General features: G+C 39.8%; 1 protein-coding gene across 1 annotated transcript in view; it reads left to right on the forward strand.

Moving 5' to 3' along the window:
• ephb3a (eph receptor B3a) overlaps positions 1–26,446 on the forward strand; it is a 64,098-nt gene that overhangs the window by 28,794 nt on the left and 8,858 nt on the right. The window contains exons 10-14 of the mRNA XM_041993015.1: positions 8,030–8,152; positions 8,855–9,102; positions 14,497–14,712; positions 16,364–16,513; positions 19,764–19,957. Coding sequence (XP_041848949.1) covers positions 8,030–8,152; positions 8,855–9,102; positions 14,497–14,712; positions 16,364–16,513; positions 19,764–19,957 — 931 coding nt within the window. The remainder of the gene's footprint in view (positions 1–8,029; positions 8,153–8,854; positions 9,103–14,496; positions 14,713–16,363; positions 16,514–19,763; positions 19,958–26,446) is intronic.

Here is a 26,446-nt window from a genome sequence, read left to right on the forward strand (position 1 = left end):
AGTGGAAATTCAATGCAAGTATTCCATGAAAAAACTGAAAAATTGCTAAAAACCTGCAGTTGTTATTATATCTATTTTTAAGAATCTGAGTTAGTTCTTTAGCATTTTTAGCCACTGTGGAAGCTCAAGAGAGCCACAGGTTGCAGAGCCCTGGTCTAGAGCCACTGATGTTTTGCAAGTATTTGGACACTTAGTGCTGGATCGACAATTAAAGAACAATCAGTAGTCTTAGAAATATTCTGATAGTAATCTGATTATGGATCAGAAGCTGGCATTTGGTCACCTTCACCTGAATAAGGTCATATTTTGAGTAAGCACCTGATACATTAAGCTATGTGAAGTATACCAGCCTTCCTCACATTTGTAGACATGTATACATCTTAATCATACTACTATGATTATTAATTGCATCTGACCACACTCACATACATTGCTGTTGACATTTCTGAGGTGAGTCTTCATAAAAAAACTAACAAACAAAAAAAAAACCTACTCAGATGTCTTTGATATATTATTTCCTGCATGAAAGCTCTGTCAGTCATACAGAAATCAATCTGGCAGTTCTGCAGAGTGAGAGACGAAGACTGCAAATGTGTGGAGTAATTTATACACACAGATAATACACATGGATGAGAGAAGAATGTGGGAATGATGGAAAATAATTGGGAGTAGGCGTACAGGATGATGCACCTTGGAACAGCACAGTGAGGATAAAGATAAAACTGAAAACCAGGATAAGAAAAAACAACTATTATGTAAGAATTTTCCAGTTGTAACACACTGGTGTCTTACAGCACATACCTCCAGCTTCACAGTTGCCAGGTCTGCTTATTATGAGAAACTTTCTTTAAAGGTCTGTTACACAGTTGACAGTTGGTCATCAGGCCTGTCTGAAGCCTCTGACTTTTTCCTGTTGTTGGCTTTTGCTCTGGCAAAGAAAGAGCTCATTAGCTTTTATAGAGAAAGTACACATTGTAAAACCGAGTATTTACTAGTATGGAGCGCTGTTAGAGAACGTTGTTACAGGCGATGTTGACGTAAATGAAAAAATAAATAAATAAAAAATTCTTTTTTGTTACACCTTTTACATTTTTTAAACTATGCCAAGCTAATTAGTAATGTTAACCCTCTAAGCAAGAATGTCGCAAAACTGCATCAAGCACCAGGCCATAGCTCCAGAAATAGAAATGAAACCTGTTACCACTTACCGCTGCTAAATGACAGACGTGTGAATCAGCTGTCAGTGGTTGGCCGCTGTCATTAACTTTAGCATGCTTAGCTTTGATTTCAGGATGGCTGCTTCAGTTTTGCTGTGTTTCCATCATTGACAGTCATTCCACTTGGTTTATGAAGCATTTGCTTTACGCCAAATGTGAAATGTGTCCACATGTTGACTTTTTTTTTCTCTTTATCACTGTTGTTGACATTTTGTGGCAGTAGGGCTCATTTATGCTCAACGTAAATACCCAAATACATTCGGACGGAGCCTTCTGTCCATCCTATGCATACATTTGTAAAGTATTTCATAATATTTTTAGAGAGCTTGTGGATTCGTACCTAGACATGGAAAACAGAGCAGTACCACCCGAAATCACGGGGGCAGTTTATACCTCACATGTTATCAGCAAATGGAACAAAGAAGAAGCTGCGATGTATTTAATAGCCGCACACACCACCGCCATCTATTGCACTTTTTTTGTCTTTTTCTGAGAATGAACATTATCATTATCTATCTATTGTCTGTTTGCTGCCTTTTGAAACTGATGTTACGACACGGACATGAACTCTGACCTGTGGTGGCTGTAAGGCCAAACAACCAGAGTAACGGAAAGGATGCATGGGCAGTGACGTGGATGTACATTTTCCACATGTTTGGGGAGCATAAATGAGGCTTTAGTTTCATGAGAGTACATCAGAGCTAGTTGTTTCAGGTTGGAAGAAATTACGTTTACTCTGATTAGATCTTGTTTGTGCCGAATATTTATGTGTTGTTTTGGGGCCTGCCCAGACATTTTGAGGGGCAGGTGCTCAGTTTTTAAGAAAGGGCACTTTGCAGAGCACATGGAACCGGCACCTATGTTTAATTATAGTGTGGAAAAAAAAAACATTAAAGGCTTTTATGTACTTGCAAATCTATTGAAATATATTACTGTACATGGACCTGGTACTGATCTTACACTGCTCTTCCTCATCTTCTATGCTGGTAGATGGTCTGCTGTGGGACAGTAGAGAGAATAGAGCAGGGATCTCCCACTCTGGTGAGCTACTGCAGGACAGTAGCTCACAAGGACCAGAGTTGGAGACCCCTGGAATAGAGTGATGCACCTTTGAGTAAGACTGCTAAGTGACAAGAGTCAATGCATTACACCACTAAGACTAACACCAGTCTGCAACCACCATATTCTGACTTCAGTGCTTCACCACTAGCTGTGTTCTGCAGACAAATTCTAGTTGGGTATTTATGATGGTCAACATTTCATTATTAGCCTACAATGGTAAATAAAAGATAATTGTGACATCTGTAAGGTCTAACATGGAAACAACTTATATTTGTGGGACTACAACATTATGTACTGGGCTAATATAGCTTGTAGCAGTTTTGGCTGCCAAACCACATTGTGGACACTTTAACATGCTTCAATAAAATTTGTGGAAGAGTTCATTTTTTAAAACCTGAAGTCCCCCAATCATTGTAAAGCGCTTTGAGTGTCTAGAAAAGCGCTATAGAAATGTAAGGAATTATTATTTATTCATTATTAAAAGGCCTTAAACAGGTAACATGACTCTGGTCTTGGCTCTGACCGTTTCCTTCATCATCTTCCTCCTCATCCTCCTTGCTGCTTGATGGCTTCATCCAGGCCAGCAGAGAGCTGCTTCCCTGAGCTGCCTGGTGTAGCTCCTTTAACTTCTCTTTTTTTAATCTCTCGTTTCTATGCATGCTGCAATTGATAAAAGCAGAGGCCAACAGTGTTATAGACTGCTCAGAAAAATGCTGCTTGGAATAAAGAAAAAAAATTATTTTTAAAATTATCACAATCTGCAATAAAAGAGATGGACAACAGGAGAACGCTGTGCAATGTGGTTAATGAATACGTCGTGAAAAAGCCAAACATACCCACTTAGCCTAACATTTGGCAAGGTACCATTGATTATTGCTATAGTGCCAAGCTCATTAAGCGGGCAGTCGGCTAAATTAGACTCAGTCGTTCAAAGCTGTTATGAGACAGACAGGCTACTTTACAACAGGGACGAATAGTTTGGTATCAGGCTAAGTTTAGGAGCAAAAGGTGCCTCGAAATAGTTCAGCGTTACCTGAGTAGTGGCAGGTGGAGCGGTGGGAGGTTACTTCGCGGATGGTCCAGCTGCTACAATGCACATGCTTGCAATGCGCCTCATTGGCGCCCGCTTTGTGTGATCACGTTGCCAAAGAAACGACGGGAACAAAACGGGTGTACGCGTGCGTGCACGTGTGTGTGATTGTGCCAACATAGTGGGCCACATACAGTATATAAAAAATTATTCTGATAAAAAAGGGCACTTTTTCAGCCCTGACAGCAAGGGCAAGTGTTTCAGCACCACCAAGGCTCTATCTGTGCACGCCGGAGGTGTTGATGACAAAACTGCGAATAGTTTTTATTTGGATACCTTGTTAGCTACTTGTAATACTGAATGTCTGAGTTAAATATTAAAATAACCTAGAATCTACAATAATAGATGCATACGCAAGAGTAGAAATTGACTGGATTCACTGTGGGTATTTTCAGGATTCTGTCTTTTTTTTATTTGGGATTTTATTTTTCTTTTAATGCTGTCATTTTTGTTCAGGGTAGAGAATGAGTGTACTCTAAGGAAGAAGGTAGCTGTGACACCAGAAAGCTAATGGCTACATGCTATGTTATACCTTCACAGAGGTATCCGTTTATGTCATCCGTGTTACAAACAGGTATTTTATTAACATAGACAGAAGTGCAGTTGTCCAAACAGCCTAGCAACATTTTGTCCTTTGAGATGATGCTAAACTTTGGTTAAATGCAGGTTAGTTTAAAGTTAGCTTACGCTACAAGACGAGATTTCATATCAAAATACCTAATCATCTTAATTATTTTATATTTGGTTTCACTCCATTACTTTATCCAATTTAAAAAGCATGGCTAAAGCACCATCAAACAACAGCAAAGAGCAGCCTGCAGCATCGATCCTTTCACATATGGCCAAATGGCAGCAACAAGCTATAACATGTAGACATACCCTGCAAAGCCCCAATGCAGAAAGGTTGCAGAAGCATGTTCAGACCCCAGCTTTACACTTCCAACCATCTCCTCACATTTCATGAAAACATTTCTTCATAATTTCAGCGTTCTGCACAGATTGTGTCTTCTTGCACAAGCCTATATTGTAAATGATATCATCTTTGCAGTGTGTTCAAATGGTATTTTGTTTGACCAGATGATAGATGACAGATCAGGGGACTCAGGAGGGGGTGTTCTTAATGCCAAGAGCATGAAGAACTTGTTTGGACCTGTTTTTATAAATTAAATGGCTTATTTTTCTCACCACATCAGCAAAGTTTGTGCAGAACAGAATGAATTTTAACCAAAGAGAAACAAGAATACAGCTTGGTTTCTTTGAAACGTGGACATAATGAAGGCTTCGAATGGGGTAAATATTGTAGCAGAGTTTGGGGACATCAGTGGTTAAATTGGGCTAGTTTTTAATGCACTTGCTTCTTGCACTCTGTAATGCTTTTAATGTTTTATGTAAAGCACTTTGAATTGTCTTGTACATGAAATGTGCTATATAAATAAATTTGCCTTGCCTTGGGCTGTCTGGGACCCTGGCACATACAATAAAGGCGGATTTAGGCTCACGCGGCGTCTGCGTGTGGTCGGTTACGGCATAGCGGACGCTGGTGAGTTTCTTCTTGCACTCGAGCATAGGGGGTGCGCGTTGTTTTGGCGTCGTGTTGCAGTTTCTCCTCCTAATCTGAAGGTGGCAGCAGGGGTGGTATCGGCTGGCAAACTCACCAGGTTGGAGTTCTTTTGATGGTTTACCTTAGTTTTGTAGGTATTTTCTATTTTAAAACAACAATGGCATCCAGTATGGTTCAGTGTCTTTATTAGCTTGTGGAAGATAACAAAGAAATAATTTGATCAGCCTCTTAATGAACTTGATCCACTGGTTATTGTTTTTATAAACGGTGGTTACCTCACAAATTCAGCGAGAAGATCCAGAAATCCAGCAACACGTGAACCCAAACTGACCAATCACAAGGGAGTACCTCCACGTTGCACGTCATGTCTGGAAGAGGAGCCTGTGCGGGTCTATGCAGCACCTACGGCAGTTACGCAGTAGCCGCGTGACCATAAGTATGCCTTAAGCTGGTACTGCATTGTGTTGTCTTAAGTAATAAACCTCTCTCACAATAATCTGTTCTTAATAATTCAAATAATATTTTAACCATTAAGACAATGACACCCCTTTGTGGTTCATTTTCCTGTTATTTTGTGTCTATCAAAGGTCTGATTAAACCGTCTTGCTCTAACGTTCAATAGCAGCGTTTTTTATTATTTTTGTTTCCTTTTTTTCTTTTTTTTTCTTTTTTATTTGAGTGAGTTGGAAATCTTGTCACTTGTCACTTAGTCTGAGTCTGTTACAGAACAACAGGTAAAAACATGAGGTATATAAGATTATTGAAAAAGGAGTTCAACCTTAAAGGCCAACACAAGAAAAAATGTTTTAAATTTTATTTTTTAATCTGAACTCTTTATTTGTCCCTTTACCAAAATGTAAACAAATAATTAACAAATGTATTTTTTATATTTATGTTTATACCATGTGACATGTCAAAATTATTCCAGTGCAAAGGGTGTCCATCAGGGGGCAGAAGACAAGTATGAGATTGCGTACAACAGGGTTTTTTGAGCAATGTTTTTACCATAAAGTGATGCAAAAGGTCTGAGAAATTGTATACATACAGGATTAAAGGGTTAAATGATTAACTGCATCACATATGTGAGGAATTGCTTTCACCTAGAAGTGGGACAGAAGGCATCTCAGCTAGTTAGAGATGACACTGGTTATCGGTCCAATGCTAAAGTCTTACAGGTTATTGTTAAAAGAACCAAATTACCTTTATGTAAAGGATGCAGAAGACGGACAAAATGTTCCGTATTTGACTTTAGCTTAAAGGTCTTTCCTGTCCTCTCCGCTCCGGCCGGTCCAGGCAGATGGCCACCCTTCCTGAACCGGGTTTTTCCTTCCTATTAAAAAAGGAGATTTTTTCCTTTCTACTGTAGCCTCGTGGATACTCAGGATAGGGGATTGAATCAAAGTCACGATTCTATGCAATTTATTGGTTTCCTCAGCTAGGCTCTCATTTTTATTAGTTCCGACACGGCAGGGGTGATAAACTGGCTCCATGGTTCTCACTGACTCCATGATCCCAGGTAGAAATATAAAAAACAAACCACAAATCAAAATTCCAATAGACAGAAGTGCTCAAAATGCAAGGCCCCTTGTCTCAGACCTCGCAATGTGTCTCACTGCTCATTATATTTCCAATTGTGCACTTAATCACAAACCACGTCTTCAGCCAGTCACGTGCTACACTCCACCAGTGAGGCTTCATGCATCATCAAAATGCACTCTGACCAGGGCTAGTTACTGAAAAAAAGTTATTAGTTACAGTTACTAGTTACCTTTTTAAAACCGTAACTCTGTAACTTTGTTGATTACTTACACCAACAAGTAATGCATATGCGTTACTGTTAAAAGTAACTTTTTTAGTTTGCCCATTAACATCCTTCTAACTTATTTAGTGTTGTACAAAATATAAAACAAACACAACACTAATTTATTTAAGTCAGGCCAGCAGATTACATGAAAAAAAAGAATAGATAAAATAAATAGAAATAAACAATAATACAACAGCTGCTCAAAAATTAAATTTATACTGCATGTTGCACTACCTTCCTCCTACTCTTTATTATATATATTTAATTTATTTTTCTTTATATCCCTCATTGCTCCACAGTCAGCTCGTTCCACATCACAATCCACAGAGACACAACTCGGGAGTCGTCGGCTTTCCACACACACAAGAAGACTTGTGGTCGTAAATATTGAACATGTTCAATACTTCCAGTTGTTGGCCACGACCTGTTTCAGAGCTGATTGTCAGGATGATTTGCTCTTCGATAAGACCAAATGATAATTTTGTAGGAAAATTTTATAAGACTTAAGATAATCGGGTGTTTGCCATCCTTGTTCGGCAACGGGCAAAATCGGGACAAAAACAGCCCGATAATCTTTATGTGTGTACCTTGTTTAACGCACCGTATGGTAGCTGAGTTACTTTATTTAAGTAGTAATACATTAGAGTATTAATTACTGACAAAAGTAACAGCGTTACAGTAGTTGCTGATGGATAGTAATGCGTTACTAGTAATGCGGTAATACCCAACACTAACTCCGACAGACGCTTCTCATTACTCGACTTAATTTGTCTGTAAAGTGTCCTGAGATGGTTTTGTTGTATATTGTTGCTATTTAAATAAAGCTGAATTGAAGCATAAATGGGTATTAACTGTAGTCAAATTATTACAATATTATCTATAGTCTGTTAACTGTAGTTACCATGACAACAACATTGTTCAATCCCAGTTTAACCCCTAGGGGACATGATTTATATAGATTAACTGTACCATAAATGGGAATATGAATGGAATATCCAGTATGCTGCTCATGTAAATACCATAGAACATTGTTTTCATTACAATAAGTTTTATAGTTGTAATATTGTGGTACATGTACACACAGCCAGTGTCGGTACAAAATCCCATGGCAAGTCGATCAGTACGTGTTGAGCCAGTTCAGGACGGTGCAGTAAGACCTTGCATAGCTGGAAAGATTAAATATTGATCCGAGTCATGATATTCAACTGTGGACACATGCAGCCCCTTCTGCCTGCTTAATAGATCCATTCATACAACACACATTACAGATGTTGCCTTTCTGTTTGACTTCTCAGTTTCTCCCGGGGTCAAAGTGTACATCGATCCCTTTACCTACGAGGACCCCAATGATGCCATCCACGAGTTCGCCAAAGAGATAGACATCTCCTGTGTGAAAATAGAGGAGGTCATCGGTGCAGGTAAACACACCGCCGCTATTTTTGTGCTGGATGACAGAATTGTCCAGGTTTATTAATCATTTATTTGAACTGGAGTGTGCCATCAGGGTTGCGCAGTGTTAGAGTCCCCTGCTCGGAGAAAAGGGCTGGCATTCAAGTGTGCATGAAAGCTGCAGGTGGAAAGTAGAGAAGTGACTGTTGCTCTGTACCCTCTAGTCTGTTTTTTCTTTTCTTTTTTTACTCTCCAGCAGCATGTTCTGTCCTAACTTTACCCTAAATGACAGTCTGCTCCTGCTCGTTCAACTTTCCTCCCTCCTTATCTTTTCTTTCTCTCTCTTTCTGTCCCTTGTAAACATACTCGCACTCAGGCACCAAACACAAAACCCCCAAGTACCTCGCCCGTCCTCTGTCTCCTTTCACCGCTCCCAGGTTGCACACTCGATCGATACCGGTCACTCCCTCTCTCCCCAACATCTTTAACCCCTGACCTCCCATCATTTCCTATTTATCTTCTCTAAATCGCTCCCACAGTTGAAATTGACCCTCAACTCTCTTAAGTCAGCTCCTTCACTCCCAAATCCGACCAGTAACGCTCCCTCTCCCTGCATTTTTCCCCCACCCGACGTCCTCTTCCCTCCTCCCATACCTCTGCTCACTCAACCCTCCTCCCACCTCACCCCCTCCCCCTTCCTCCTCCTCCCACCGCTTGTTCTCCTACTCCAGGTGAATTTGGCGAGGTGTGCCGCGGCCGTCTCAAGCAGCCCGGGCGTAGGGAGATGGTGGTGGCGATCAAGACGCTGAAGGCGGGCTACACTGAGCGCCAGAGGCGGGACTTCCTCGCAGAAGCCTCCATCATGGGTCAGTTTGACCACCCCAACGTAATCCGGCTGGAGGGGGTCCTGACGCGGAGCTGTCCCGTCCTCATCATCACCGAATTCATGGAGAACGGAGCGCTGGACTCCTTCCTGAGGGTGAGCATGGTGGGAGATGCAGTAGTAAGCTGCAGCATCTTCTCTCAGTTTTTTTTTTTTTTTATCAGAGATGAGAACACACACACACATAGTATCATCGCTTTGGGTTACCAAAATGTTTTACTCTCTGTAAAACACCCTGAGGCGCTCACTTGCTGAGTGATAGAGATTAAATGTGCAATATAACGCCTGGAGACAAGCGTGGCGTCTCTGCCTGACGTGACTGACTGATGCTGACAACCTTTTCCGCAGCACAAACTCCGGGTGGAAAACTGTCACAGGCACACCTTTGGATAAGTTTGCTTTGGTGTATTACAGCGTCCTTGTAAAACCGTTGCATAAATTACCGATCAGAGTTTTCAGCTCAGACCACACCATGAATAAAGGCAGGATGAGAAATGAGGTGTCACGGGGTGCGTTTCCAGCTGCGTGGGGACTATTACACGTCATTTACATTCAATAAAACATGTTTTTCTGCATGACTGCGCTGTGAAGACATCTACTTGCTGAAGCTGCGAGGCTAAATGAGGTTGCTTCATGCTTGTGGTGAATCAGTTTTGGGTATTGGTAGACAGCCCTGATATTAACACTTTTCTCTTGATTTAATTTCTGGGGGTTTGATTCCCATTAAAAGGTTAAACTGTTTATTCCAGTTTTATTTCTATTGTTTCCTTCTCATGGTCCCCATATTGTCTATTTGTACACATCAGTACTTGTTTGTTGTTACATCAAATGTTCTTGGGGGCTCTAAATGGTAGATTTAAGAAAGGGGGAAAAAAAGTCTTTTGAAATTCTACTCATGGGCTTTGGAAAACAATAATTGACATTTTTTCTCCTTCGTTTCCTTTCATTGGAAAGAATTCATTGATTAGTTAAAGAGTGAAAGGAAAAGATTTTTCTGTAATGACAATAAATTGCAGCTTTATGCTTCTCTCCACTGGCTGAATTCTTTCTAACAAATGTATAGTTGGAGATGTTTTATGATAAATTTTACCTACAGCTTATCAAAGTGTAAGCTTTTATGAATCAAGACATAATAAAGAATCACCTCGTCCTCAGGAAGTCTTACAATGAAATAAATGCAACCTGAGATACTACCCTTGAGAGATTTTACTCTGTTATTATTATTTAGCAAATACATAAACAGTCCACCCTCACTGCTTTCATATAGTAATTAATAGTACGCAAGCTACCAGGCGATGTTAAACAAATGCACCTAACTGATTATTATCACTGTGAGCTCCTTTATAAAAGCAGATGTTTGCAGCTGTGCAGCATTCAGGTGTTTAACACAATGCGGAGGAAAGACATCAGCTATAATCTTAGAAAAGCAACTGTTGCTGAGTAATATGACAAGATTATTGGGATTATACACAAGTATAAACCATTTAAAACAGATGCCAGTCTTCCCAGGAGTGGATGTCCCAGCAAGATCAACCTAAGTTCAGACCTTTTAATGCTCAGATAAACCGAAGAACAGCAACCAAAGAGGTACATCTAAAACTCTCCAGGCCTCAGCTAGCTCTTAAAAAAGATGGAACATGTATCATAAGAACTACCCCTTAACTTTTGAACTACCTGCTCCACTGTTTGGTAGAGTCAAATTTATCACTATAAAGAATCTTATCATATATTTGTAGAAATAAGGCATCTCTGGCACTTGGTTTAGATATTTATTACCAAAAGTAAGTGCTTCTTGTCCCATTAGTGTTTTAAGTTTTGACTTTTTCACTATTGTTACTTTATTGTTAACTATATAGTACTGTCATAATAATTACTGACAGCGTAACACATGGTTATCTCAACCATTTGCATCTGAAATGATCCCAACACTTCTGGAACAATGTCCTTTGGACAGATGAGACTGATGTAGGGATGTTTGGTCCTGAAGCACAGCAGAAGATATGGAGTCAAATGTGAGGCCATCTGCCTGACATACAACAATGACCCCAAACACAGCAGCAGAGTAGTTGAAAAGAAAAGAATCAAGGTTTAATGACGATCCATTTACCGTCCAGACTTCTATCAGATAGAAACGCTGAAGTGCGACCTTCAGAAAGCTTAAAATGAGCTGAAGCGACATTGTGAAGAAGAGTGGACCAAATTCCTCCACAATGATGTGAGAGATGCAGAAAACAATATTAACTTTGTGTAATATGTCACGAGTTGTTCATAACTTCAGGGATATTTTTTTCTTTTTTCCCCTGATACTTAAAACCACAAGATCTGAAAGAAAACAGACTTTTCTACATTACTGTCATTCTTTCTTGATTAAACGTAAGTGGGTACTTTCCTTTATTAATGATTTAGGTCATTAATCTTTCTTTATATTAGAAGTTATTTGATTGCTTTTCTTTGTTTGCATACTTATAAATATGACTTGTAAGCTGGTCCAAAAAATAAAGCCTAAATAAACTATATCCTTGAACTACAGTCATATTAGTGAACGTATGATTAAATATGAATAATCTAATTTACTCAGACATTCAGAGCAGAATATTTTTACTATGATAAAATAATTTACCATTGAGGCCATTTATAAAGCATTTCCTGCTGCTTGCTTTCAAATATCTGCTTTTCTGTTTGCTTATTTGAACATATTAATTAAGGCTGCAATTTTTTAAGTGCCAATTAATTTGATTCAGCAAATAATTAAAAAGTTTGTATGTAGAGAAAATAGAAATGTTGGAGCTCATTAGCAGGTCTAAAAATAATCTCTTCAGATTTACAAAAGAATTAGTGGGTTTTTTTCTTATAAAGTGACTCAAAATAGCTATAGAAGTTGTTTTTTTATTGTTAATGTAAAACAGAAAATACAGCCCACCCCGAAACAAAAACATTCATTTAGACAAACTGAACAAAATAATTTTTTATGTAAAATTATAAAATAGTTTAAGTAAAATAGATTTCTAGAAATAAAAAAATGTAGTAGGGTTCTATTAATATGCAATCATTCAGTTCAAATTGACTGAAAAAAACATGTCATCAAAATCTGACTGATTTTGACGGCACACTAACATTTGTTGCTGCCCTCATCATCCCGAGACTGAGAAACCACACTTCACCATTTCTTTTCTCAGCCTAGAGCAGGGGTAGCCAACGTTGGTCCTCAAGGGCACCAATCCGGCAGGTTTTCCAGATTTCCGTGCCCCAACACACCTGACTTAAACTAACGAGTCATTGTGGAGATCCTTATAGGCTTTTGGATCCATTTAATTTGAGTCAGGTGTGCTGGAGCAGGGAAATCTGGAAAACCTGCCGGATTGGTGCCCTCGAGGACCAACGTTGGCTACCCCTGGCCTAGAGCATCATGTGACAGCTTTACGTCACCCCATCACATACTAGCAACTGGATATCAACACAATTACCGTTTTGAATGTGCATTGTGGGATTTATCTGTTACACAGGACTCCAGAGAGACAAGAGCACGTTAACGATGGTTTATTTAAAGAATAGTACTCAGAAGAATAAACATACTGGTACTGATACTGGAGAAGGCAACAGGGGTTGAGGAAGTCAGGAACAGAGAGGGAGTGAGTCCTTGATGTGTAGTTTAAGGTCTGACAGGGAGTGACTGTGGTGCTGGAGTTTATGAGGACTGGTGAAACAATGGAAGACAGGTGTGACAGGTTGGCTTGATTAGGAGGATCGGATCAGGACCAGGTGTGGAGGATCAGGGAAGTGCAGATGGAATGGAGTGACTGGCTGAAAGTGGAAGGACAGGCTGTAACATTATCAAAGAAACTGAAGAGGACATTATTGGAGAAAAAGATTAAAAGAAAAAAAAAGGGACAGAGCAAGAGATGAGTCAAGAGTCAACGTCAGACTGACTTTTACTACCTGGAGTGAGTTCAGAGAAGAGACAGGACGCAAGATGGATGCCGAATTAGCCGTGGCTAGGTGGCGCCTCGCTGAGTAGATCTATCAAAAATAGGTAGCATTGCTTTAAAATAACTAAATTAATAAAAACAAATAAATTAATGATATAGTTTCCCTTTATCTTTTCTAAGGGTGACACTATTTCTTATCTTTTTTATCTTTTGAAGCAATTAATTGGGATTTAAAACAATAATTAGATGTAGCCTCACATCTGATAGTCCAGCCGGAGCTTTTTCCTTCTTTCTCACCCACTCCTCTCAGCCAGCTGTCCCACAAATAACAGAAAAAAGCTGCCTGGTCTGTGTCACACTCGCATAAACTCACATACACTCGCATACACTCGGCCTGTGACTCAGAGGAACTCGGAGTTTTGCTCTAATGAGGGAACTATTGGGTTAACTCACACACATTTTTACATGTTGTAACAGTGCGTCACACACATGAGAATATGAGCTTCAGCTCCTCAGACATGGACACAATTTCCCTGTGTACACATACACAGACACACACACACACACACACACACGACATGTAGAAGCTGTGCAGATGTACAGAAATAACACACATCATTGATGCCAGCACAGCTTTGAAGGCCTGCTATGAATCATGGCTGTTTATCCGTCCATCCATCCATCCATCCTGGCTTGTTAGGCTGTCAGACTTCAGTGTTGTGTGCGACTACAAAGCAGAATATTTACGCTTTTGTCATGTCACTTCTTGTGTTCTTTGTTTTTCTCACCGTGGAGCCAAAAAAGGCAACGATTACGTTAAAAATTGTTTTCTTTTTCCTTTTTTTCCCTCTTCCAGATTCTGCTTGTATTAGATATTCAGGTCATGAGAGAAAAACCTGCCAGCGTAGCTTCATGCAGTTTTGCAGAAACTTCTACCCATTTTTAATTGTATATTGATGTTCCATTGATTCGTTTCAGCTCCCTCACACATCAAGGTTCACGAGCTTTCTCGGGTCGGGTGCTGATTTATTCTAATCTCCAGAGTGCGGCACGCTTCTCTAATGTGGAGAATGGACAAATGAACCCTGAAAGCCCTAATCTAAGATTTGTTTCATGCCTCTAAAATGTTAACAATAAAAGAAGTGGGGAAATTCTGCAAATTGACGACTTTTAAAAGGGGAGAATTGCCTTTGAGTGACGGCCGTTCTAATGTAGTCGAGGCTCGTGAAGAATTAAAAATGCAAACAGAGCGACTTGTTTGTCAGTCGGAGAAAATGATCCAGTTTTGAATTCAGTGTTGTTAGTCCCTCTGATGTTATTTTTGCTGAGTCTGTGTTACTTTGACAGTACAGAGTCTAATTAATCAGCTAATCGGACAGCATGTGTGTAAAGGTCAGCTGTCTGGGAGTGAAGCATTATGACACATGTCATGTTCATGTGGCCTCAATGACTGATTGCCCCCCGCTCTGGTGCTCTCCTCATGCCCCATCCTCGTCTTCCTCACATCGTTTCTCTTGCTGACTTTTCACTCCTCCCTGCCTTGGCGCTCTTTCTCTCCCTGCAGCTGAACGACGGGCGCTTCACCATGACACAGCTGGTTGGGATGCTGCGCGGCATCGCTGCGGGGATGAAGTACCTGTCAGACATGAACTACGTCCACCGAGACCTCGCCGCCCGTAACATCCTGGTCAACAGCAACTTGGTCTGCAAGGTCTCCGACTTTGGATTGTCACGCTTCCTGGATGACACTTCCGCTGACCCCACCTACACAAGCTCTCTGGTGGGTGAAAAGAGGCTGTTTTCTTTTCCATCTCTAGGATTGCAGTAGGGCTGCTGGATTGTGGAAAAAAATTATGATTGTGATTATTTAATGCAATTATTACATTAGTTTTTAAGTCTGCTTTGGTTTTTAATCATTATGTTACAGAAAAAAAATGACATTTTAAACTTTTTACATTTTTGTGTTTACAGTCTACATAGACATTATTACCTCTTAAAACTCTGCTATTGCATGAGTGCCATCACTCACAGCGCTCGGAAAACTTCTCAGAATGGTAGTGTGTAACTATGTGATGGAAGCTTATCCTTTAGGTGATCTATGGAAGTTTTCCAGGCATTTATATTCCGTCTAGGAGGTTTACAATCCAGCCATAAAATGTAGTGTTTATTGTCAGACTCCACAATGAATGATCCATGATAACAGCATTATTTATCACATATCCATCATTAAAAGATCACTATCACTACTGTGTTGCTAAGAGACCTCTATTTAGACCTGGACATGATGATGATGAAGCCACTTCCTGTCAAACTTTTCACCAATCAGAGAGCTTAGATTGATGATGTTCAGTAAGGAGCAGCCAAAGATCAACAATGGAGCAGAAAGTTCTCTGTGTGTCTGAAAAGAAGAAAAATAATGCTCCTCTATAGCTGGAATAAAGCCAAGAAAACGTGCATGGTGGTGACATAAACCAGCTGGTTGTAGTTGGTTTTGTGAGGATAGCAGGTAAAATGTGGCATAAATAACTGGAAATAGCAACAAACAGCTGGAGAAAAAGTGTAAATATGTAAACAGTTCCTGTTGTCTGTTTGTTTCAGTGCCAATATTTTTTCTCATGAAAGCAAAGACTTGAGAGAACGATGTTCAGATGAGAAAAGGTTTGGTCACTGTTGATCTGTGTGTTATTTCTATAAAGTTCTGTTAGTAATAAATTCTGTTTTCTTGTTCTGGTCGGCCTTTATGCTGCTATATCTATTGATACATTATTTTTACAGCATTTTAGCCGGTATTTATTTATACCTGACAACTGAGGCTGTCCTGAAAAAAATAATGTCTGGATCTTGACTGGGATTAAAAGGATTAAGCTTCCGCATGCAGTTTTATATATATATATATATATATATATATATATATATACAAAACATATTAATATTTGATTGTAAATCAGCCAGCAGCACCTTCACACACATGAAATTCATGTGTGTGAATTCAGGGACTGCAACGTAAGGACCGAGCCTCCTGAGACTGCTTTGGAAAGAGGGAGGGGCTTACAGCAGCACTGCTGCTCAGTGAGATTGACTCGTGCTTTCAGATCATCCAATAACACCAAAATAGGTGCTTTTTAACAACTAGTCGTCTCCAGGGTCTGAATACTCAGTAAACAACAAAGCTGCTAAGTTGGTTCCAGTTTCTGCAGCAATGGTGGAGTGTCTACCTCCGTTATTTCCCCAGATTCTAGGTGTGTATGTCCTTCTGAAGACATGACAAAATAGCTGAGGGTTTTATGGCAACATTATCTTAATAATTTTTAAAACTTTTTTTATTGATCTGTCTGGTTTTGTGAAACCTTTGTGATTTGATATATTGCACAACCCCTAGATTCAGTGCATTTCAGAGTGTTGATACCATCTATGTGTGTGTTTGTGAAAAGGGAGGGAAGATTCCCATTCGATGGACGGCACCAGAGGCCATCGCCTTCAGGAAGTTCACTTCCGCCAGCGACGTGTGGAGTTATGGCATCGTCATGTGGGAGGTGGTGTCCTACGGAGAGAGGCCTTACTGGGATATGAGCAACCAGGATGTGAGTTGGCTGAAGAGCCTCATTCGCACACACAGACATCTGCAGACCACATCCACATGGAAGGAGTTTTATGTCTAAGTTTAGGGCCAACTGGGAGTTCCTGGGAGCTGGCGTGGCTTTGATTTCCAGCGTGACACGTTGGACCTGGGCCTGCTCTGCTGTCTTTATCTCTTCACTGCAGATGCCGATGCAGCTGTGTGCCTGTGTTCTACTTTTTTTTACTGTCTTATTTACAGCACTAGCCTGCCTACACCCCCCTACAAATCCATACTGCAAAGCATCCCTCCTCACACTCACAAAAGCATTCTCAGGAAAAGCTTTTTATGGGCCTTGTTACCTGTAGGCTATCTGCACTGCACAGACATTGTTACTACAGCTCTGAGCTTGTAGGAAAGAAAACAGAAATCTCTGGGTTTCTTCTCTCTGAACAAAGTACTAAAACAATGTGTAGTCTACACCTTCACTTAATTCTCTGAGGAATATCTGCTCTGTATTGTGCCTCAAAAGGAGACGTGAAGCACTGATAGCAATAAAGCAAAAAGAGGAGCCGAAATGAAAACTGGCAGTAATGTATGTATAACTTTCACAGCGAAACCCACATGCAGTAATGAAAGCATCAAAGTTGAGGCCCTTTATTGTTCCCAGTAGCCTTTGTGCCACAGTCATCGCTCAATAAGCAACACAGTCAACAAATACGAGATATGAAAAGAGGTACTTGCAGGCTGAAGGCACGACACAAAATCAAAGGAAAAGCAGCAGGAGAAGAGAAATGCAGCAGAAATGCTTCATTGTTCCCAAATGGCAGTGTTTGTTATTGTTGTGGGGAATTAAAATAAGTACAGAGCTTATAGAGACAAATGCAGTTGCTAGGCAAAATCGAATCAATGAGTCGACGCGTTTGTCCTTTGCTCATTGTTTTTCCTGTCAGTCATGCCAGTTTGAAGTGACAAATTTGAGATAGTGTTTTTTTTATAGTTTGGTGTAGACGCTGAAAGGAAGTTTGGAGTATGTGTCAGCATGAGCTGAGCAGCTGTCAGATGCAGGACATGACACAACCTCCAGTGATTATTCTCCTACGACACCGAACAAGCTACAACTGAATGATCCTAATATGGATCAATCAGAGCCAAGTGGTAGCAAACAAAGAGATTTTCTGAAATGTTTTGCAAAGAAAATCAGAAATTTGATGTTATTTTAAATGTGTTCACATTTTTAAATTTTTACTTATTTATTTATTTTGAACAAAAGACAAAATTATATATATATATATATATAAAAAACAACTTCTTTTGAACTAGCAGGCATTGCACATGTCAAAAGCGTTACGATCGTATTAAATCTGTCCGTGTAAATACGACCGATCGCATCACTTGATCCAGCGTAAACATGTCAGCTGGAATCTGAACAGATTGGTTTCAGTCGGATAGATGAAACATTTTTTCATAGCTACTCACTGCAGATCCCAAAAACACAAATAGAAGATGAAAACAAAAAAAACACAACAACAAATATATGTACATGAGGAATATTCTCTCCTTCCTTGGGGCTTTACAATTAAAAAATGTTTATTGTTTTTTTTTAAGTTGTGTGTCATTTTTAGGCAGTTTAATATTTTCTTCTAAACCGTTCAGTAAAATCACCCCACAGACGGAAATGCACAGGCTATTAAGTACAGTTTGAGCACAGGGTTGTTTCTATTTTCTTCTTCTCTCTCCAGGAACTGATTTAGCATTTTTTGAACTACTGTGGGCCTTAACCCCACTCAACTGCCCTCGGGAGCTAAATCATGGCAGCCTACTGCTCTCTTGTACATTTAGAGATGGGTCAAATGCCGAGCCGGATTTTACAATTAGAATTAATGAAGTAAAAATTATTATTAATTATTATTATGTTACCAGGAAGTAAATAATTTCTTGCTTTTTAAACTATTTGCAAAGTATTACATTTAACCAGATTCATCAACTTTTTACTTTAAAAAGAGTTTGATCATAGTGGCCTGCATTTCGTTTGTAATGTTTATAAAGACCATCACAAATTCATAGTCTTCAAAGGGTGATACCGACGTCACCTCCAGGTCGAGGACACACAGTAACATGGCTGCTACGTGCTTGTGCACATCCTCAGAAATGAATGCTACACAAAGCAAACTGTAATAAATGTTTATAACGAGTGGGGGAGTAGCCGTTAGCAGGAACCAGTTCGACCAGATGTAAGCTCACAGGGTCGACCGCGGAGAAAGGGATAAAAAGTTTAAAAGAAAAGACACAGCATGCTTAGTTTAAGGGCCTGACCATTACGATACCACTGCTGTTGTCTTTTTCTGCCACAATCTCAAAATTAATGAGTGCTCACCTCCTCTTCTGTCACCATGTTTATTCTTTTGTTTACATCACAACATTTGGCTATTCTGTCTGGTCTGAGTTCTCTGTTGTGGCCCCTAGTGAAAAAATCCCACCAGATTTAATGGGAAAGTGTGTCCAAACTTTTGGCTTGTGCTGTATATTGTGATACTTCTACCTTAAACAGTTTAACACCACATCAGCTACTTTGACCATGATAGTGTGATTTTGTTAGGTACTACATGTATATCCCATAAGAGCCCAACATGACACATTTGTCACATACAGTTTGTGAGACATTTTAAACTTTGCTCAAAATCCTGTTGAACACAATCTGATACTTGTCTTCTGTCCCCTAATAGATACCCAGAAGCAGAAAACCACGTTATAATATTTTTAAACTATCACATGGTAATAAATGGTAGATATCCCCCCCCCCCTCAAAAAAATTTACTCTTTTTGTTAAAGGGCCTAATAAAGACCTCATATTTAGAGATTTGGACTTTTCTTAGCATTTTTTCATGGGTCGGGCCTTTATGGGATATTGTGAACATGGAATATTTTGTGACACGTTAATTGTAACATCACGTGAGTCACTGTGGTATGTTGGCATACTTGTGTTAGTATTTAGCTTAATATTATATTGGGACAAAAAGTATAGCCTTGTTGCATTGTTAGCATTTAGACATTCTTCTATTTTTGACTTTCCATCCATATTAGATGTTTTACTAAATGTAATTATCACCACCCCTGCTCTAAAATGTTTAAAATAACACATATAACCACTCTGAGCGTGTTATTTAATTGTGTTTGCACTTGGCTCAAAATGCAGCTGTGACAAATATTAAGCTTTGCAGTGTCATTAGTTTTTCTGTAGACTTTCGGGTTAAGAATGAATTTCTGTCTCTCAGGTGATGACAGCAGTCGAACAGGACTACCGGCTGCCCCCACCCATGGACTGCCCCATGGTGCTGCACCAGCTGATGCTGGAGTGCTGGATGAAAGAGCGGAACCTGAGGCCTAAATTCTCCCGCATTGTTAGCACCTTGGACAAGCTGCTCCGCAACGCTGCCAGCCTCAAGGTGGTGACCAGCTCCTACTCAGGGTGAGCCCAATTAATACTACTGTTCCTGGAGGGGTGGCCTCTGTGGTCATGAGTGGGGTGGATCCCGGTTTGGACGGATCCCCAAGATACTGCTTCCTGACAGCAGAATCAAGTCTGATCTTAGGGATTGGATTTTGTCTGTGGATAATGGGATTGGTGGTAGAGGGGTGTGAGGGTATGTTTTTAGTTCAGTTAGAGTATGGGAAGGCTTATTTCATATCTTTTAGTTGATGTTGAAATCCTTTTAATTTTAGATTTATGTATTGCTGTCATGTAGAGCGCTTTGGTATGAAAAGGACTATATACATTTTATTTGAGTTTTAGCTGTTAACTCTGCATCCTTCTCTACCAGTTCTCCATGCCATGTGTCAACTAGCTCCATAGAATTAGGAGTAGGTTGGTTGAAAGTCAGAGTACACGGAAATATCAGCCCAACATTGTCATTGGCCAATATTCAGCTTGCTGACTGTTTTTGGCATATCAGCAAATAGAATAACATGAACTGATGGCAGTGGCAAATATTTATGTTTATTTGCTGTGTCCTGCTTTTGTTGCATTGACCTTGCTCGGAAACTGAAAACAATTATTTACGTTTAATCTTGTTGGATACGAAACAGAAAAAATAAATGCTGGGTCATGTTGGCACTAAAGAGTCATTGAGTTGGTTAAAACAAGAAAAGTCTTTGAAATTGTTTGTTCAAAGATAAATGTGATAAATGCCCAAACTGTTCAGTTATTTTTTATGGTGCATATTTGATTGTTTCCCAGGGATTAAAGGAAACTAAGTCACAAAAATAAACTGTATTAGTTATCAGCCATCATTATTTCAAACACTGCTCTTTCAAAAGCATTTCCTTTTTTTATTTTTCTTAAATGCTTTTAGGACCTTGCTATGTAGTTTTCTCCTATGCTCTTTAAAAATGGAGCCAAATCAAAGTCTTGTATTTTTCTTACATTTTGCAATGTAAGAAAGAAATGTGTGTTAAAATGAATGAAGAGAAAATTCTAACTGGATTTAAAGTATCTGCTTTTGGAAACGTGTTGTGTCTCAGGAATTTTACTTTTTTTCTTTTGAGAAAAAAACACTTCACTGTGGCAAATGTGGCAAATTTGGTGCCAGAAGTATTAAAGAAAACCAGCTGAATTTACTTTCTGATTGTTGAGCACCGTCATGGAGTTCCTGCTCATTCTGAAGACTCACTTCACATCAAGCAGCAGAGTTCACTGTAATTGAAAAAGCTCAGAATAAATCTTAAAACCAGATTTTCAAAACAGCTTTGTCTCTGTGTAAAATGTTGATAAAAGAAAATACAATGACTTTCAAATTGTATCAACCTTTATTTTATTTCCAATAGAAGATAAACAACATTTCAGATGTTGAAACTGAGACATTTTATCATTTTATTGAAAATATAAGCTGATTGTGAATCCGATGGCAGCAACACGTCTGTATAAAGCAGTTCCAGACAGATGTTTAGCATCATGTAGCATCTCCTCTTCTTTTAACAACTGTCTGTAAACATCTGGAAAGTGAGGAGACCAGTTGCTGGAGTTTTAGGTGAGGAATGTTGTCCCATTCTGGTCTGATGCAGGATTCTAGCTGCTCTACAGTCCTGGACCTTGGTTGCTGGATTTCTGCTTCCATGATGCTCCAGATGTTGTGTACTGGTGGAAGGTCTGGACTGCAGGCAGGCCAGTTCAGCAGCTGGACTCTTCTCCTGTGAAGCCATGCTGCTGTGATGGATGCAGGATGTGGTTCAGCATCATCTTGCTGAAATCTGCAAGGTCTTCCCTGAAAGAGATGTTGTCTGGATGGGAGCAGATGTTGCTCTAAAACCTCCATGTACTTTTCAGCATTGATGGAGCTTCACAGATGTGGAAGCTGCCCACGCCATAGACACTAATGCAGCCCCATCCCATCAGAGATGCAGCTTTTCACCTGTCCACTGATAACAAGCTGGATGCTCCCTCTCCTCTTTAGTCTGCAGGACACGGCGTCCATGTTTTCCAGTAGGAATTTCACATTTTCATCCATCTGACCACAGAACAGTTTTCCTCTTTTCCTCAGACCGTTTTAATGAGCTTTGTTCCAGAGAAGATGGTGGTGTTTCTGGATCCTGTTCACACATGGCTTCTTCTTTGCATGATGGAGCTTTAACCTGATTTGTGGATTTCAGAGTGAACTGTGTTCACAGACAATGATTTCTGGAAATCTTCCATGCAGTGATTCACAGAGATATTCCTTCTGATTTTCTGAATCTTTTGATGATATTAGACACTGTAGACGGTGGGAGCTTCACAGTCTTCACAACTTTACATTGAGGAAACATTCTTCTGAAATTGTTTACAGTTTTTAGACCCAGTTTGTCTACTGGGTCTACTGGGTTGGTGAACCTCTATCCATCTTTATATCTGAGAGATTCTCATTTTATACCCAGTCATATTACTGAGCTGTTGTCAGTTAACCCTTTAACAGCCCGGTCGAGCGTTTGGTAAAACAGGGTTCTTCTTAATTTCATTGTTGTCCAAATGAAAAAAGATGTAACACATTTTTCTCTTGCTTTGTTCTGGGTACAAAGGTTTGAAGGTTTAAAGTGCTCATGACATGATTTAGACTTTATGTAATTTTACAACACAATAATACAGCATGATAAAATAGGTGGTTCTGTGCAGTTATAAATCAAACAGGCTTGTTTTCACGCAGATATCTGATGTTAAGACCATCGCACCAGTGGCTGGAAATGATTGAGTTAAATACACAGAGAGACAAACTAGACACAACAAAACACAATAAACCAAAAACATGACAAGGACCAAAACGTGAAAGAATCCAAGGAACAAAGCCAGAATCGTGACTAGTGTATGTATATTAAAACTGAAATATTTAGTCTACCTTTTACTGTGATCATGATATAATATGTAAATAATGAAATTTGAGATTACTGTAGTCTAATTATTATAATATAGACATTAAATGACTCTACATTTGCTAGTAATCTGACCAGATTTTTTCTTACACTCTAGAACCACCAAGGTGGACATTCTGACACTTTGGAAGTTTACTGAATAAATAACTTCACAAATAAAATCAGAAAGTTTTGCTTGTCCCTGACTTTTCCTAAAGCTACATGAATTTTCATTAAAACTAGTTTTAATATTTAGTATGTAAAGAACAGAGGAAATAAGATCATTTCTACCTGTGTCGGCTAAATGTGGGCTTTATTTTTATTCTATTTTTTAGATTCCTGACGTTCTGGATCAGATCATGTGAAAGTTTTGTGTAAATGGTGGCATGCAGAGATGGATCAATGCTGTATTATACATCATACTGGACCTTGTGGGAATAAATGTCCATATCTATTCTATTCTATTCTATTCTATTCTATTCTATTCTATTCTACAGTCATTTAGCAGACGCTTTTATCCAAAGCGACTTACATTTGAGAGTAAAAACAACAAGCATGAATTCAAACAAGATGGACGTCATCATTAAGTGATAGTCAGACTGCTTTGAGTCCAGTTGGACCCAGGTGCTGTCATGTAGTGCTAGAGGCAGTGCATATAATTTTTTTTTTTTATTTATTTATTTTTTTTGTAGTTTTTGTAAGTCATTTTGTTTAAATACAAACATCATGATTTCATCACACAATATCATCTTGGGCATAAGTGCAGCAGCTTCTTCAGTACTTGGTTGAGCCAAAGAGCTGGACAAATCTTTCTAACTCATTTAGTTAAGCTAAGTGTGGAAATGCTCTTTAAACAACGGAGTCTTTAGTTTGCTCTTAAAAGTGGATACGGACTCTGCGGATCGGACGGAGTTTGGTAGCTCGTTCCACCACCGGGAACCAACAGAGGAGAAGAGTCTAGCTACTGATGTGGCGCCACCTTGTGGTGGGAGCACTAGGCGTCTTTCACTGGCAGAGCGTAACTGTGGAGAGGGAGTGTAGCTCTGGATTAAGGAGTGAAGGTAGACCGGAGCTGTTTGGGTTATTGTTTTGTAAGCCAGAAGCAGAGCTTTGAATTTGATGCGTGCTGCAACTGGAAGCCAGTGGAGAGCGATTAACAGCGGAGTGACATGAGCTCTTTTGGGCTGGTTGAAGACCAGACGTGCTGCTGCATTCTGGATCATCTGCAGAGGTTTAACTGAGCATGCAGGCAGGCCAGCCAGTAAGGAGTTGCAGTAGTCAATGCGTGAAATGACCAGAGCCTGGACCAGGAGCTGGACCGTGTGTTCAGTCAGGTAGGGTCCGATCCTCCTGATGTTGTAGAGAGCAAATCGGCAAGATCGAGCAACCAAAGCAACATGGTTCTTAAAGGTCAGCTGGTTGTCTATCATGAAACCAAGATTCCTGGTAGAAGACGTAGGCACATCATCATCAAGAAGCGCACTGAAACCCAAACAGCTCACGGAGGAATCCAAAGCTGCAGCAGACTCCTGAAAGGATGCGGTGAAGTACGGAGAGGCTGGGGAAACCGCTCCGCCTGCACCGGTCCAAGCCGTGAGCCGATGCTGCTGCAGGAGCAGAGACGTGATCTGAGCTGCTGTCTTATAGTTGTTTTAGTCTCATTGTCTGACAGTATTTTCTGGCCTCACTCTTAACTTTGTCATGTTGTCTGGGTGTTCTCTATCACTTCAGGTTTATCCATCTTGCTCCATTTTTTTATTTAAATATACAGGCTGTGTAAATTAAAGTTTAGATTTAGTTTGTTTCTGTGGAAAACAAACCTACAATTGTTGCTTCATACTTAGTTTTGTAAAACATTATTTAGGGGCTGTAAACTATTATTAAAAGTAGCTATTATGTTAGCTGTATAGTGAGCTATAAAGGGAATTGATGTTTAAATGTAGTGGTCAAAATTACCGCTGGTGGCTGTTTTAGTGGTCTAGTTTTAGAATCGTGACTGTTCCAGTGTTAAAATAAAAATATAGCCTTCTATTTTTAATTCTTGTGGGTACCAGTGTGATCTGTGTGTGATTGTGACAACAGAGTATTTGGACAAGGTGAAGCAGAAAATACCGATGTGCCGTATCGCCGGTCATCACACCTTCCCCATGGTGTGTCTGAATGAACCAGCTCGACCTGCAATACAATGTGAAAGTATAGCCAGAGCTTTTTTTTATCGGTGAAACTAGTCGGTCCTTAGTCGGTGAGCAGCGCCTCGGTCCAAATGGTGGCGGTTTCATGGTTATAACTATGTTATGCCGGCGCTTGTAATGCTTATATAGGTCATCGTAAATTACTTTTTAGTTTTTAAAACATGACAAAAAATGTCAAAATCGTGTCCTAAGCACTTTCAGCTAATTAGATGTCAAATACTCTTCTGGTTGTTTTTGATTTGTATCCGTTACTTTTCTAACCTTTTGTTGTTCCTGTTTCAACTTTTTACAGATTTAAAATGAGTTAATATTTTCCATGAAATGGTCAAATGTCTCAGTTTCAACATCTGATGTGTTGTTTATCTTCAACTGCGAATAAAATATGGGTTGATAAGATGTACAAATCATTGTATTATGATTTAATCCACATTTTCAACAGCATCCCAACTTTTTTAGAACTGCCGTTGTTTTCTGCTGTAGCTGACCTTTGCTAAAATTATCTGCACCAAGTTGCTGGTTGTTACATCTTGGTCCCAACAGAAAAAGGTGGTGATGCACTTCTCTTCCTCTTCACCTTGGGTGAAATGGTCCTGAGTTCTGTGTATGATGGCTGTGAAGTGTAGGATGAAGAGTATGTCTGCAGCGCTGTTGCCTCAGGGTTTTTGGAATAAGATGTCACAGTAAAATAAAATTATTGCTGGCCTAAAGAAAAGCACAACATGGGTTCATGCTTGTTGGGTTTGTGTTGTTTTATACTCTCGGTTAACTTGGGAGGAAACCTTTTTGTGTTGAAGGCTTTTGCTGCCAGAAAGACGACTGCCTCAGAGTCTCTGATGCTTACTTGTGGAAGTGGAAAAGTCGACTTATTCATAGGTAGCTGTCTTCGCCCCGAGGAGATGTTTTTCAGCTTTGTGTTTTTGAGCGCCGACTCCAAATGCTCTGGCTTACTGACGTGTCTGTTGTGAATTTTGTTAGCCTGGCATTCAGTCAACAGTATAAGCGCTACTTTAGATGCTAGATTCTCATCTCCTCTGTGATGTATAATGAATCAAGCGCAGATCCTCAGCTCTGTGTTTCTGATGTTGGCGGTAAAATCCTTTTTCCTGACTGACACATAAGACAGGATTCATACGTCCAGGTGTGATGCCAGCTCTTTGGCCCACAGTTTCACTCCAACACGAAGCCTCAAGGGCGATTCCAATGCCAGGGTTCGGGCTCAGTGAAGCTAATTGTGTGTGGAGATGTAATGGCTGACCTCGCTTTAATTCCCACTATACTTGGCTGGATGCTGGAATGTAGGTGATAGGACAGGCAGCAGCCAGAGCTGCTGATGTGGAAAAGCAGGAGGTGATGAAGTGTGAGTAATAAGGGAGATTGAGGAGAAGCTAAAA

The sequence above is a fragment of the Melanotaenia boesemani genome, chromosome 8 (genome assembly GCF_017639745.1).
Source record: "Melanotaenia boesemani isolate fMelBoe1 chromosome 8, fMelBoe1.pri, whole genome shotgun sequence".
Classification (NCBI taxonomy): Eukaryota; Metazoa; Chordata; class Actinopteri; order Atheriniformes; family Melanotaeniidae; genus Melanotaenia; species Melanotaenia boesemani.